The 16141-nt window shown below is 45.3% G+C and overlaps 1 protein-coding gene across 2 annotated transcripts; it reads left to right on the forward strand.

Moving 5' to 3' along the window:
- The first annotated feature begins 5563 nt into the window (after nt 1–5563).
- Nucleotides 5564–13737, forward strand: Adprh (ADP-ribosylarginine hydrolase). 2 transcript variants are annotated; one of them, XM_023717655.1, is made up of 5 exons: nt 5564–5847; nt 9258–9464; nt 9787–10130; nt 11778–12138; nt 13185–13737. In XM_023717655.1, exons 2-5 carry the CDS (start codon nt 9460–9462, stop codon nt 13597–13599), a joined length of 1125 nt encoding a protein of 374 aa, XP_023573423.1. In that variant the 5' UTR covers nt 5564–5847; nt 9258–9459; the 3' UTR covers nt 13600–13737. The 2 variants fall into 2 exon arrangements, with proteins under 2 accessions (XP_023573423.1, XP_004633384.1); XM_004633327.2 differs by lacking the exon at nt 9258–9464 and having other exon boundaries at nt 5566–5847.
- Nucleotides 13738–16141: the final 2404 nt, after the last annotated feature.

Genomic DNA, 16141 nt, shown 5'->3' on the forward strand with positions numbered 1-16141 from the left:
GTAAGAGAGCAAGATACAAAACCTGGAAGCTGGAAAAAAGAAAGATGCCTAAGTTTGATTTCATCAACAGTAAAGCTACTTCACACAATGAAAGACACCAAAAATAAAACACAAAGTCTATCGCAGCCTGGGTGAATGGAGAGGACCTCTGGATGGCATGAAGAACGGGAGATGCGGCCCAGCCTCCCGGGAGCCTTGAGGTTCGATCTGCAGCGTAGCAATGCTGCAGATGACGCTTGACGTTTCGGGATTGCCCCTGCCCTTAGGATGCTCCACCTCCTCCCGCTGAGGAACCCAGGGGCCTCTGGACCCCTGTGGGTTGCACTTACTTGCACATTTAGTGCTCAGGGTCGCAGGTGCTGGGACTGAGAAGATGGGGCAGCCATTTTCCACAGGAAATCACTGTCGCCCAAGGAACAAAACTTGCCAGTTCACGGACAAGACATTTCAGGGGGGTTTTACTTTTCATTTTGAACACAGTCTTCTTGTGGTCTCTGCAAGTTCATCTGGGGGCATGACTGTGGCCGCAGTGGTGAAGTCACAAGAAGCTGTGGTCACAGTTGCCAGGCAAAACCCAGGGACACGGCCAGTGCTCTACAGCCCCTCGGAGGAGATTGAGCCCTGCACCTTTGCAGTCCTGGAGATTGAACCCAGGGCTTTCACACTGGGCTGCACTGTCCCTAGAGTTTCACTGCATTGCCCAGGCTGCGTTCCAATTTGCAACCCTCCTCCCCCTGCCTCCTAGAAGGCTGGGATTCCAGGCACGTGGAAATGTTCCCTTTTAGTCCACATATCTGTGAGGCTCACACCCAGAGCCAAGTGGCTCTGCTTTAAGGCCACAGTGCTTTTTGGTAGTGCCACACTGGACAAGAAGGCAGAGAGGACTGGTCACTCCTTTCTTCTCTCACAGTACTGCCACACACTTTCTGGTTTTATGAAATGGAAATCACCGAAATTCTTAAAATGAAAAGAGAAGTGGACATTCAGAGCTAACCCTGTTCCAACTGAGGATTCTCTTTATATGGCCTGGCACTCGATCCCCCTCTTAGAGTTGACCTTGCCTGTTCTTGCCACAAATCTTGACATACTGAGCTGCTTAGATGTCCTTTCTCCTTTCTTCCATCACACCTTCATCTTCCTTAAGGGATCAGACCTAGGGCCACCACTCCCTGAAACAGCTTTCCCAGATTCTTCTACTTCTTATCTGCCTGCTCTGAACTCTGAGCTTTTAACATACGTGCCACTACACTCAGCCCAAATTTACTGAGTGCTTCTGTGTGCCCAGAGCAGCGCTTAGCACTAGGGATGCAAAGAAGACTAGAGGAGAGACGAGACTAAGTGACTGATCTAAAGTAAAAGAAACGAGCAACAGCAGAAAAAGTTCTGGGCAACTAGCCAAATAGTAATTTGTAGTAAAACACCAGCAAGACATTTTGAGGTGGATATATGACTCTGTGTGGATTATTTCTAAATAATATTTAGAAATATTCTGAACCTAGATTCATATTGAAATATTACATCCAGTTTCAAACTAAACGTAGAAATGGCTCCAGAGAAAAGCAACAGACAGTAACAAAAAACATGCAGTTATGGTTTGTAACCAGATGTTTCCCTATCCGTGGCCTCATGTGGCCATGGGGACAGGACTTTTGGAGGCAGCTGAATCTAGAGACTGATTGATTCTTGATCCACTGCTGGGATTAAGGGTGTTCTACACCTTAACAAGAGAGGAGAGGAAAAAAAAAAAAAAAAAAGAAAGAAAAAGAAAAGATCATACATCTATAAGAACAGGGACTTCCTGCCTGCCCTGGAGCCCTGGCAAACCATGATACCCGGACTTGAGGTACCAAGAGTGATGACAGCCACTGGCTGCCTCCCCCCAACCTCCATCTACAAAAGTGGACAAAGCTACAAAAGTCATTCTTTTCCATTTTCTATTTCATTTGCACTGAGAAACAGAGAAGACAATTATCAGAAGGTAGGAGAAAGTCAGGGCTTTCTTCATGCTTTCAAGGCTTAATGGAACAGGCAAGATGGGTACAGGTGACTGTGTCCTGGGCACGGCCTCTTGGAGATTCAACCTCAGTCTGTGACCTGCTGTTCAGATTCACGAAGCTATGGATCCATTCTGAAAACGAAGTTTCTTCCCTATCTCAATATCTCCCCCATCCTCACACTAGAGGGGAAACAACCCCAGCCTTCAAGCATGCTAGGCAAATGCCCTTTGACTTAGGGCAAATGCCCTTACACTCCCAGCCCAGTGTCTCTTCTTTTCTTAAAGCATTAGAAGTGTCACACAACTTTTTCCTCTTTCCTTTCCAACTGTATACCTCCCTTGTCCTTCTCCCCTCCTTCCTTCTCATGCATTTTTTTCTGAAAAATAAATCAGACAGTTACCATTAGTTTCTAACCTGCAAAACAACTATCTTTAACAAAAGGTCACTGTTTCTAGGTTTCAAGAAAAGGAGAATTTAATTCTTTTCATTGAACTAAAGAGAAATGGTATGGCTTGAAGGGGAAGAGAATTTCTGCTTCTCCAGCTCTTCCTAGAAAGGGCAACATTTAAAGCATAGCTTGCATGAACACATCTAGAAACTGCTTGAATACGAGAAAGAAGCTGACCGTGTGAAGGCTTTGTAGAAGGTCCCCTGTCCACCACTACTACGCCATGAGGGAACTGCTGGAGCTGAAAGCCTTCTCCACTCTTGCTCACATTCAGTGTCTCCTGAGCCTTAAATTGAATTTTCCATGGCCATTTAGAGGAAGCTGAGTGACTCCTCCTGTGGTCCAGACACCACCAGGAAACTTGCCTGACCTGCTGCTGCTACCCATCACTGGTCATCCTGTGTTTAGATACCACACTAAGCTTCAGGGACTCTCCCCAAAGAGCAAATTTAGGAAGGTGTAGCAGAGACCACAGCATGGTCACTGACATCTCCAAGGGAGAAGGAGTTGGCTGGGAAGTCAAGATCAACTAAGTGTCCTTTGGGTCTATTTTCTATGCCTTGTCCCCAAGACTCTTCTGGAAACAGAAATGAGAACTGATTCAAATAGGTCATCCCAGGCTGACTGCACTGGAGGGACTGTGGGCAGAGATAACTCCAACAAGGCTCTCCACATTATTTGACTGGAAAAGTACTTTTCATTTCCTCAATGTGGTATTATTTCCATCCACTGCAAGCCTAGTGTGTAGAGTGAAGCCTTTTGGTTTAGGTCTGTGGATTGGAGCGCCTGAGGTCTTTCCTAAGCCCAGAGGGTCAGAGGGAGCCCTCTGAGCTTTTCTCCTTGTGAAAAATCCAAGCAAAACCAGGATGGAGTCAAGACCATTGGTTGGAAGTGAATCAAAGACTTCAATTCTACATGGAAGAAGGGAAGGCCTGATCTACTCAGTCCGACTACTGCCCTGGGGGAGGAGCGGGAGAGACAGACTGCCTCTAGGTCTCTATAGAAGGGCAGTAGCCACTCCTAGCTTCTCAAACACCAGTTTATACCCATGGAGTTCTGTGCCTCTCCATAAAGTGCCTCTCTTTTGATTACTACCTATTAGGATTACAGTGCCTATCTGAGATTTTTCTATAAATATTGCTTTCACACAGTCACCAGGCAAAGGTTTAAGTCTTTCAGGGAGACACAGGATACTTTAAAAATCAGGCTTCACATCTTTAATGAAATATACATTTAATCCACAAATTATTTGGTATGTTTTCAAGGTGGCAGTTTGGGGAGTGTAAGAAATCCTGTCTGGGAACATGGTTTCAGGTCAGCTTCTCTGTATGTAGCTGAGCTACACAAACTCTAAGGAACACACTGTACTGGCCTCAGTTTCCTCAGGAGAGAGTGACAGCCTATGCAATATGTATTGTATGGTTTTCGAAAGTGAACTTAGAGCTAGTGTCTCATTTTCTCTGTTGAGCCAATCTTTTGGTCCTTTTTTCAGTTTTTAAAATCTGTCTTTACAGATGGTTGGGGATGACTCAGTGAGAAAGAAAATGAGATGTACTCTTGAAACTCAACCCAACCCTCAGCTGAATATCATTCAAGGAGAAAATGCCAACCGAAATTTGCTAGTAACTGCTACTCCTGCATATCAGCTCCGGGGTTACTTCTGTGCTCTGGCAATTTTAGTTTCCTTTCCTAATAATCTTCAAAAACCAGCTCAATTATAATTTTCTCTGAGCACCTTGATGCTAGGGGTGGGGCCTCATTAAGGAATTGGCTTGCACAAGTATGGAGGCTGCCAAGTTCAGATTGTGCAAGGCCGGCCGGCAGCCTGAGACCCAGGGATGGCTGAATTCCCTCTTTGCTGGGCATACTCATCTTTTTAACTGAAGCTCCCAATTGACTGAATGAGGGCTCAGCACACTGCAGAGGGCAACCTGCTCTACACAAAAGTCTACTCATGTAAATGGTAATTTCATTTTTAAAATATTTTCAAAGACAATCTGCTATACCATCTGAACTAACATCTGGATACTGTGACCCAGCCAAAGCGATGTCTAGAATCAGCCATCCAGATGTTCTTGGCGTCTTTGAATAATCTCTGGATTTGGGTGTCCTGTTTTCTTCCTTTTTCCCCCACCTTCATTCATTTTAACAAATTCATATAAAAGTCCTATCTATGATAGGTTTTTCCTCGAACCTTGTTATTTTGTTGCTACTCTGGTCTCGGGCTGGAGGCTGAGGGGCCCTGCCTATTAACTGTTTCCTGTTTCTCCACCAACCTGCTCTTTTTTTAGTTCTCACTCTGCAGCCCTGATGTCAGGCACTCAGGCCTGTGAAGCTCAAAGGTTCTCCGATTTTAATTACCTGGGTTTTTAGCTCTCTGTGCTCGTGTTTTACCTCTTTTCAAAGAATTGTGTTCATGGTGTAGCAAGAAAGCAATTGAGCATCAGGGCCTCCTACACTTTTGTATCAAACTGGAATAGCGTTCATTCTAAAAATATTAGCTTATCTGAACATTCGGAGTTAACTATAGTAATTGATAAAGCTAAGTAAAGTAGTTTTTCGAAAGAATATAAAAATATATTTGCAGAATTACCCTCGTTTTTGCCCTCCAGCAAACATGTACATAGGACTGTAGGCCCTTGAAGCTGGTGATAGACTGCAGCTGCTTTCTGTGTTTTCTAAAGTTTTTTTTATGCAGATAATATAGAAAACACTATAAACGATCCGATATTTCTTTATTTCTCTCTATTCCAGCAAACGCTTGTGCTTCCATCCTATGAGGTAATCATAATCACGAACAAGGTGGTGTTTGCCCGTCTACCAGTTTACACACACATATGCAGAGAATGCTAATTCCATAAACACAAAACTATATCTATATATTCATCATCTAAATGACATTCATCATTCTAAACTTTTACTTTTCTTGGTAAAACGCCTCCAGGCTCCGTGTGAGAATGTCGATGTCTACTACCAGGCTTTCAACCCTCTCATAGTTAAAGCCGAGGGGAAGGAAACCGACACTTCTCCAAATTTTCTATTTTTGCCGTTGACACTGCTGCAAAGAAAATCCCAAAGGGCTGCCAAGCAGACAACAGTTACATCAACTAATTTGCTCTCAGAACCACCCTAAGACGCAGGCCCTCGTTCTGTTCCACCGGGCGGGACGCTCACACCCGGGGCTCTCGCTTCCGACCCGGGCGCACCCGGGTCACGGTGGTCACAGGCGAGGTCTGTGCGGCAGCTGGGCCCCGCCTGCTCACCCAAGGGCGTGGCGCGGCCGGCAGACTCGGGCGGAGGTCCGGAGCCTGTCCCGCCTCGCGCCGCCAGTGCGCGCTCCTCCGCGCCTGGACGCCGCCGCTCCACCCCGGCCCGCGCTGTCGTCCTCTCTGCGCAGAGCAGGTAACCTTCCCCGGCGCCAGGGCAGCTCTGCTCTCACCGCTCGAGCCTCCTCGGCCCCCGCGCCCGGAGTGTCCTGGCCGTCAGGATTTTCCAGGGCAGCTGCGGCCCATGGCGTGTCAGATGGAGGGTTTGTTTACAACCGCCGGTGGCTATGCATGCCTGCCTTCTTCGGACCTTAAGTTCAAGTCTAGCCAGGGCAATTCGGCGATTTAGGGAGACCCGGTCCCAAAATTTTAATTTTTTTTTAATTAAAGAATTAAGAGGAACAGGGATGTAGGTCAATAAGAAAACCTTGGGTTCAATTTCCAGTACCGGGGGTGGGCGGGGGAGTAGTGATATATGAAACTTTAGCCAAGTTTAAGGCATAATAGCTGAGGAAGGGAGGGCTAGAACACGAAGGATGTGTGTGAAACAAAATTTGTGTGCAAAAACAGAAACAAAAACACGCTTGTTCTTTTCCTGTACCCAACTTACAAACTCACAAAAGCACATTTTACACCATCTGATTTGCTCTCAGAACCAGCATAAGATGCAGGTCGTCGCTTCGGTCCATGGAGCTGGGTGTTCACACTTGGGACTCTCGCTTCCAGTCCGTGTGCACTCGGGTCATCGTGCCCACAGGCGATGTCTGTCTGGCAGCTGGGCCCCCGCACTGCACTGAGATGCAGCCAGAGAGGAAGCCGTGTGTGTGTGTGTGTGTGTGTGTGTGTGTGTGTGTGTGTGTGTGTTTGGGAGGTAGCAACAATTAACCCCCTCAGAGGCCAGCTAATTTTGGGCTCTGCAAATCTCAGCCCAGGGCCAAAATATTTGCTGACCTTGCAGCCCTTCTTTTTCTCCAAATTTTGGCCCTAGCCTTTCAAGGTCAGTGAAGACTGAGGACATGGAGAACCTGAACTGTAGCATCATGTAACTCAGTTGTGACCCAAATTTTCTAATCAAGGAGATTATGGAGCCACAGAGGAATGTGATAGATGATGTATAGTGTGCCTAAGGAGAGTCACATGGAGAGAAAACTTTTTCTCCAGCTTTCATAGAGAGCAAATTGGTCAAGCAATGGCCGTGACTCATCCACATAGCTGACACTGACAAAGGATCTATAAAGTGTGGTACAGGGTTACAGGATAACCTGAGGGGGTATGACTGACCTTATCAGATACAAAAGTTACATTTCTTGTTATATAGGTCTTGCTTTATCTTGGTCTTAACCATCCAGTAGAAAAGTGTAAAAACGGGGTGTATAAAGTAAAGCCATGTTAATATGCTGAGCTGTAAAAGGCTCTAGTCAACAACTTCTGTGGATAACCCACTACTATTGTGGACTGCTGGACTGTGTTGGATTATTTTGCTGAATTCAAGCACCTATAGTATTTAGATGCCAATAGAATACCCATCTCTGACAGGACTAAACAAAAAAGAGGGATACAAAAGAAGGATCATTTTGTATTTGCATATACAGAATAGTTGGGATAGATATACAGCTACTTTTGCTTAATTCAGTGAGAAGAAGAAAGATTTGCAGTAATAGTGTTTGGACGGAATATCCTGTCTGCTTCTTGTGCTGTGGATAACCACTAAGAAGATAACAATGTACAATGTATTAATTATTGAAAATGTCATATTAATCAACTTTGAAAATGTCTCATTGATATTTGTTTCTCAATAAAACAAAATATAAATATTAAAAAAAATCTCAGGGCTGGTGAGATGGCTCAGTGGTCTAAAGCACCTACTTAGAACAAGCTTAGCAAAGCACAGGGACCGCGGTTGAATCCCTCAGCACCACATGCAGCTAGCCCCGCCCCTAGGTGGGCTGAGCTGGCCACACACACACACACACACAAATAAATAAATTTTTAAAAAAATAAATAAAAAATAAAAAAAAATCTCAGCCCAGACAGGATCTAAGGAGAACCTGCACTTCCCCCTCTGCTAGTCAGTTGGCCAGTAGGAAAATAGAGCTCTAGTATGGGTGGCCCCTTTATTGTCACACGACTATATTGTGTGGCAGTCAGGTGTAGAGGTGGCCTAGTGTGGAGAGGCAGTTGCTGAATAATGTTGTACCTGTGTCCTTAAACTGGGCATGATCAGCACCTGGGTGGTGGAATGCAGAGTCCATCTTCGAGGGTTGCTGGTAGAGCTTGCCAGGCTGTGGGCTGAGAGTAGTCCAGCTGGAGAAAGACTCTGGAAGCCCTAGAAGGCACCAACCCTGAGAAAGGAGGGCTAAGGCGAGAGGGCAGGGGAGGGCAGTTGTTTGGGAGAGAACTTGAGCTGAGGGTAGAGTAAGCTGTTCCTCTGTCTTTGCAAGTGTGAGTAGAGGGTCTGAAACCTCAAGGAATAAGGCACACTGGGGAACTGGAGAAGGAGAGGATCTTGGGAAGCCAATACTTTACCAGGGAATTAATTCCAGGTTGATGTATTGGCCAAGATCACTATACTCTAGAGCTCTATTGTTTAAAAGAAAAGGCAGCTCTAAATGTTACAGTTGAAGGGAAGGATGTGGGGAGAAAGTATTCTAGTTCAATAATAGACCATTTGCCCTGATTGTATACGGATAATAAAAGTCATTACAAAAATAGTCCTCACTGTATACCTGCACTATTGTGTTTTATGAAAATTAATTTATTTATGTCTCATAACTACTCATTTTGAGCACTTGCCTAGTATGCATAAGGTCCTGGGTTCAAGCCCAAATGCTGCAAAAAGACAAAAAAAGAAAAAGAAAGAAAAAAAAAAAAAAAAGAGGGCATCATCACCATTTTATAGGTTGGAGGCTGAGGAACTAAGAGATTGCCCAAAAGCTGAGGCCAAGTGGAGTAACGCCAAACACTCTGGCCTGGGAATCAAGATTCAGATCCTAAGGCCTTCACTCTGGTTTTGTGAACATAGTGTGTTCCTGCACTTCTTTATTTATGAAATGCATACTGTAGGCCCTGCCCCTGACAGCAAGGGATATGCAGGTGCTTTGTAGACTGCATTGCGATGACCAGTAGGAAGCTTTACTATGGACACAACAGAGGGGTGCACTTCCAAGGCCAAACTTCAGCTACAGAGAACTGATGTGTTTGGATTGATTTGTAGAATTTAATGGGTTTGCCACATACTGAAAGGCAAAGACAAGGACATGCTTACAGTCATGGCCTTTGGAGTCCAGTAGACTTAGGTTGGACTCCTGCTCTACTACTTGTGAACTCTGTGTCTTAAGATGTGATTGAAAATGCAATACAGTGAAAGACACATTGTCATTAATACCCCTCAAAATATCCTTCCCCAACGTGTTTACTCCATTATTATTCTCCACCATTTTTGCCACTTTCTGAAGCAGTTCTGAAAGTCCTCTTTTGTGAATGTCTTTTGTTGTGCAGTCGTGGTTGCCTAGATGTTCTGAACTGATTTAAAATGTTTACCTTTAGTGGTCATTTTGCCTTTGGGAGAGAGCCGGAAGTTACATGGTGCCAGACCCAGCAAATAAGATAGATGACCCTGCAGTTTTTATAAGCCTGCCTTTCCATTGGAGAACATTTGTTAGCTGCGTTACTGTATTTTTTTAATCACACCTCATAAAGACATTCACAAAAGAGTACTTCCAGAACTGCTTGAGGAAGCGCAAGAACAATGGGGTAAGTATGGTAGAAGCTGTATTTTGAGGAAGATTAATGGCAATATGCCTTTAGTTGTAATAAAATTTTAAAAATCTAAACAACCTATTTTCCCATTACTCTGTGTATTTTTGACACTGCATTGTCTTCCTGATCCTCATTTTGCTCTGTATACGATAGACCTAATAATCCATTGGTGATAGAGCAGTTGTGAGGATTAAATGAGATTCACTAAGTACAATGCTTAACAGGAGTAGCGAGTGCTCAGTATGATGCACATGGTGCTCTTCTGCTTCTTCTTTTTTTTTTTTTTTTCTAATTCTTCTTCCTCCCTCTTTCTTAGCTGCCCCCAGACCACCCCTGTGGAGCCCAGCATGTGTGGGGGCCTGGTGGAGAGGTATGTGGCTGCCATGGTGCTGAGTGCAGCTGGAGATGCCTTGGGGTTCTTCAATAGGAAGTGGGAGTTCCTGCAGGATGGGGAGAGGATACACCAGCAGCTAGCAGAGCTGGGTGGCTTGGACGCCATTGATGTGGAGCAGTGGCGAGTCAGCGATGACACGGTGATGCACCTTGCCACAGCAGAGGCCCTCGTGCAAGCCGGGGAAGCCCCCCACTTGGCTCAGCTGTACCCACTTCTGGCTAAGCATTACCAAGACTGCATGGAAGACATGGCTGGCCGGGCACCAGGTGAGCACAGCCAGGGGAGGTCAGGCAGGTGGAGCGTGAATAGGCCCAAGGAAATCGTTAAGAATGGCGGTGGACCTTTAAATGTCAAGGAAACAGTATTGTTTGTAGTTGTGAAAGAAATAGAAGCAACCTAAAGCCTATAACTCCAGCGCTCCAGGAGGCTGAGGCAGGAAGATCACAAGACAAACCCAGCCTGGGCAACTTAGCAATTTAGTGAGACTTTGTCTCAAAATAAATTTTTTTTAAAAAAGCCTATAGATATATCTCAGTACAAAGGCCCTGAATTCAGTCTCCAGTACCAAAAACAAAAAACAAAGAATGGGAAGGAAGGAAGGAAGGAAGGAAGGAAGGAAGGAAGGAAGGAAGGAAGGAAGGAAGGACAGACGGGAGAAGGTCTGGTAGTTACTCCTTGTCTGGCCCTAGGTCTGCTTGCAAGTGCTTCTTGCCTACTGCGAAGTTCTTACTGTTCCTCAGGTCAGCCTTCCCTGCCCACTTGGCCAGCCTCTTCAGCTGTGTCAGTCTGTTACCGTACCAAAAAACATCATAAGCTGGATGGCTTAATCAATTGCCATTGATCTTCTCATGGCCCTGGTTTTTAGGAAGTCTAAGTCAGCATGTTAGCAGGCTTAGTTTATTCTGAAGCCTGTCTTCCTAGCACACAAGTGGCCACTTTCTAGCACTGTCATCACTGGGCTTGCGGGCATGCATGTGCACACATTCATGGGTTCATGGTGGCTTTCTGTCCCCAGCCCTCATATCAGCAGGGTACTAGTCAGATTGGGTGAGGCCTTTGTGTAGCTTCCTAACCTCCCAAGAGGTCATGTCTGAGGTACAGGGGTTAGGGCTTCCACATAGAAAGTTGGGAGAATACAGTTCATTCCAGAACACCTCCTGATGATGAGAACCCCATACCCATGATCTCTCATAACCTCAAGGAAGCCAATTTCTGTCCATCCTTTCTTATCCATCTCTTTCTCAGGTTATCTCCTCAGCTTGGAATCTAGGACATTTTCTCTACCTATGCCTATGGATGTTGTTAGGAATTACCTAGCCCAATCAGCGAACAATACTGCACCCTCCACTGCATGCTGTGTGGACTCACAGCTCCTGGTACCAGGCCTTCATGGGGTTCACATAAGAATAGCCCAGGTCCACTGCTCTTCACCTGAGTCCAGGACTTCGCTCTGGACTTTAGCCTCTTTCTAATATCCAAGAACTCCAATTGCCAGCTTCCTATCGGGCTCATAAATGGCTTGGATTTAGGTTTTATAGTCTCACTTATTTTTACCAAGCCACTAACTAGCTGGTTATGTGATCTTGAGTAAGTTTCATAGACTGTGAACCTTATCTTATTCATTTAAGAAAAAGAATAATATATTATGTGTACCTTTTTGAGTTGTTGTGATATCTCTAAAATAAGTGGTAGAGATTCCATGTCTCTCTCTTCTCTCCTTTAAATGAATATCATACTTTGGATGATACATGAAGGAAGGCATGGTGTTGGATGGAGGTTTGGAGTTTACAGGCATTATAATCAATATTTCCTTGACTTTCTATCGAGATAGAGTTTAGTTCTCCAAGTAGGGGCTTCTGCTTTGGTGACACTGATGCCTCACTCCCACCCTTCCCCACCTGACTCTTTCCCAGGTGAGACCTCAGTGTACAACACCATGAGGCTGGAGCCAGACAAGGCCAATGGCTGGAGGATTCCCTTTAACAAACACGAAGGTGGCTGTGGGGCTGCCATGCGGGCCATGTGCATTGGTCTCAGGTTTCCTCACCTAAGCCAGCAGGACACCCTGATCCAAGTGAGCATCGAGAGTGGCCGGATGACCCACCACCACCCAACAGGTTACCTGGGGGCCCTTGCGTCTGCTCTTTTCACAGCCTATGCAGTGAATGGCAGATCACCCTGGGAATGGGGAAAAGGACTGATGGAGATACTGCCGTTGGCTCAACAGTACGTTGTCCACTCAGGCTACTTTGTGGAGGAGAACCTTCAACACTGGTGAGTGTGCAGATGCTTGCCCTGCTGGGCTGTGCTGAATGTGTGTGTGGATTCAGAGACCACAGCAGCCACTTGGGTTTCACCGCCCAGCCTGTTCTTCGCCCCTCTGCTAAGGATTCCAGGTTCGCTCCAGCCCTCGCTACTCCAGGTGACCCAGAGGAGCCCAGTGAGTAGTGCAGCTGCAGTGCCTCCCTACCGTTTAGGGATCCTGTGTTGTGCTCTAGCCTTCCATAATTTCGTGGCCATGCTATGTCGTGTTTCCAGATGAACTTTCTCAGTTATTTCCTACTTCCGTAGAACTTACTTTTCCAGTATTGTCTTGACCCACAAATAGTATTTTGAGGGGCTGGGGAGATGACTCAGTAGAATAAGTGCTTGCTGACAAGTGAAAGGGCCTGAGTTCAATCCCTAGTTCCGCCAAAACAAAAAAGAAAAAAAAACACACACACACAAAAAAACCAACAGTATTTTGAAATCCTCCCTTAAAATGCCTTAGGGATAGGTTTTTTTTCCCCACTACTTACATAATAAGCATCAAGGCCACATCTTCTCCTTTTGGTGAGTTTGTTTCACATTCTCTTTCTCAAAATAAAAAGGTCCAGAGGAGTTCTGCTGAAGTCATTCTTGGCTGTGAGGTGCTAAACTTGGCCCTGGAAAGATAGAGCTAGGAAAACTAAACCTGTATTTCCTACCCTTTAACTTGATACATAGTTTCTTTTTTTTTTCCTGAGCAGAATATATTTATTGAGAGAAAGAAAGCTCCTGTCCAGAGAGAGGGACAAGAGGGGGGGCCCGAGCGGGTAGTTCCCCCCGATACATAGTTTTTTGAGTTAGCAACCAGATCATTGTGCATACACTTGGTAAATATTTATTAAATGAATAGAATTTATATTTAATGTTGATTTTTGTGTGTTCAATTTATGATACTCTTCTAAGAAGCTGAAGTCACTGTGAAATTTTCTCTTTTCCCACAGCTACCTGGTACTTTTTCCTTATGGGTTTTGGCTTTAATTTTTCAATTGACTATACATTTTTCTTTCTTGTAGGTCCTACTTCCAAGATCAGTGGGAAAAGTACCTGAGACTTAGAGGGATTTTGGATGGCAAGTCAGCGCCTGTCTTCCCACAGCCCTTTGATGTAAAGGAGAGAGATCAGTTCTACACCTCCCTGAGCTACTCTGGCTGGGGTGGCAGCAGTGGACACGATGCCCCCATGATTGCCTATGACGCCATCCTTGCTGCAGGGGACTCATGGAAAGAGCTCGCCCACCACGCCTTTTTCCATGGTGGGGACAGTGATTCCACAGCAGCCATCGCTGGCTGCTGGTGGGGGGTCATGCATGGCTTTAGAGGAGTGAGTCCTTCCAACTATGAGAAACTAGAATACAGACAGCGGCTGGAAAAGACCGCGAGGGATTTGTATTCTCTTGGGTCAAATAAAGATGCTGTAATCAGCCTTTAGGAAAAGGATTCATCTCTCTTGGTTTCTTCTCCCATGTAGTCCCTTTTCTGCTCAGTTTCTTTTCACTTTTTTCTAAAATGAAGAACCCTAACCATGTATGGAGGGAGTTTTGGAATAAAAAGTCCCCAGGCCTCGTGAGCTCAGTGTTTCCAGTACTCGTCCTATTCTCCCTGAACTGATCCCTCTTCGTGTAGTGAAGTCCTTTAGCTTTGTTGATGGGGCCCGCTTCTCCCAAGCTAGAAATCTCATAGCTTCATATTTGATGGTTCTGAAAGGTTTTTCCCCATTTACTATATTTGGGTCCCCCACCCCCACCCCACACGGACTCTGAGACAAGGATGTAAGGGCAAGGAGTGGATTTGAGAGGCAATTCCGGAAAGTGCCAGTAAGAGAAGGGGGAAGTGAGACCTCAAGGGAAGGGAACAGTACAGAGCACGTGGATGAACAAGTTTCCACCAGGGCAGCTGGGACTCGGCATCTCTGAGTCCCTTGCCTAAGACGGTCTTCAGATTTGTCCCACCTATTGGCAAGTGACCTGAAGAAAGTGACCACTGACTTCAATCTTATGTTGGTTGAAGACCATTCCTAAGGATGCTACCTTCCTGGTTCTTGGTTTGTGTTTTGTGAGAAACAAACCCAAATGTCTTCAGGCAAAAACTAAGAGATGCTTGCAAGAATAAGCTGTATGATGCCTGGGCACAGTGTAGGAGGGATACATGCAGCAGCTGCTAGGCTCTTCTGCCTCTTCCCATGCTTTAAGTCTGTCACTTCTTTCACTTTGTTGCACTGAGTATTTCTCATCTGAATTTCTGCAATTCAGGCTGTTCAAGCTAGGTGGATGTCGTTCCTGGCTGCTCTCAGGACTTTGCTTGTCATGACCCCTACCGTGTTGCCAGTTTTGTTATTGTCTGTTTGTCTTACTCTCCAGGCATGAATGTAGGGGAAGCCCCAGCACACAGTGGACTCTTAGTCACTCTGTACTAAGTGAATGCTGCCAACCACAGTCCTTTTGGTGCCTTCCTCAGAAGTGTCTTAATAAATAAAAAATTGGCATGTTCCAGTAAGCACACTGACCCCTTTCTTCACTTATTGTTGCTCCTTTCTCCCTTTTCTACCTGTTAAATTTTGATTTACCTTTCAAGACACAGTTCAGATAAAACCTGCCATGTGAACCTACTCTGATTGTCCAGGCTCTTGGCCACATCTTCGTCTCAGTGGCCCCGCCTTCTGTCCCAGCCCTGTCACCATACCCATCCTGGTGCACAGCAGTTGTGTGTCTTCTAGGTAAAACTCAGGAGCACACTAGCCAGTACATGTTCAGTTTGGGAACAAGATACCATCTTTACCTACATGTGCTCATCCTCCATCAGCCAGGACTGCCTTCCTGTGGCTTGTCTTTGGGGTGGAGATAAAGCCAAGCACTCTCCCCTTTCAATATAATCACAGAACTACAACTCCTTTAGCGCCCTGGTTTTCAGCAGGGGTGAGAGGAGGTCTAAAAGCGGTACACCAATGACTTCCTTGTTAGTCCTGTGGGGATTGTTTTCCCGGGTCTCTGTAAGATATAGTGCAGGAGGCATAGTGGGTTAGGTCTTGGGGAAAGGGTGTCTTAGCATCGGGTTTTCTCCTGTATTGCTAAATTCAGCCACATGGGAGATGATAGGAAAACTCTTTATAGATTTGATTATATTTGCTTGCTGATTTTTACTCTGCATCACAGGCACATTTTAGAAAGTTTAGGCTTTCAGGCTAATCTTGCTGAAACCTTGAAGTCTCCTCTTTAGGGAGGGTAGTAGGTAGATGTGATGAAAACTTGTGCATTGAACCCCACCCAGATGTGAACCTAGGGGGAGGACAGGCCAAGGGGTACTGGGTGCTGAATATGATCAAAGTATGTTACATACATATATGAATCTGTCACAGTGAAAGCTATTAACCTGTAGAACCAGTGTGTACTAGTAAAAAATGTGAAAGAAATCCTTTTTCCAAAACTTCACCCTCAAATGGTGACCAGTTATTAAAGAAAACAGAAGCCACTGAAGAGAACAATGGCTTCCCCCACTATCATAACTTTTGCCTGTATGCTAGAGGGTGATTATGTGTTTGTGTGTGTGTGTGTGTGTGTGTGTGTGTGTGTGTGTGCCTGTGTGTATGTGAGAGAGACAGACAGGCAGACAGGATGAGAATGAACAATGAAAGAGATAAACTTATTTATGTGCATAATGCTAGAATAAATCAGCACAAGTTGCTTCATAAATAGTACATGTTTGTCATGGTAATCAATTTAACATGTATGAAAAAGGATGGACAGCACGTGAATGTGAGGCATAGCCAGCATGGGGGAAGGGGAATGGAATCGGGCAGGCCACACCATCCAGGAACTTCTGGACGGTCAGTGATTTGGAAGCTCTCCCAAGCCAGTCCTAATTTTGTAGGCAGCTAGGTTAGATAGAAACCAATGTACAGGCAGAGAAGGACCAGGCTGAAACTAGTCAGTGAAAAAGACATCAAACTTGTAGCAAGAGGTACATCTAAAAGAGAC

Source organism: Octodon degus, unplaced genomic scaffold (genome assembly GCF_000260255.1).
Source record: "Octodon degus isolate 3935 unplaced genomic scaffold, OctDeg1.0 scaffold00053, whole genome shotgun sequence".
Lineage (NCBI taxonomy): Eukaryota > Metazoa > Chordata > Mammalia > Rodentia > Octodontidae > Octodon > Octodon degus.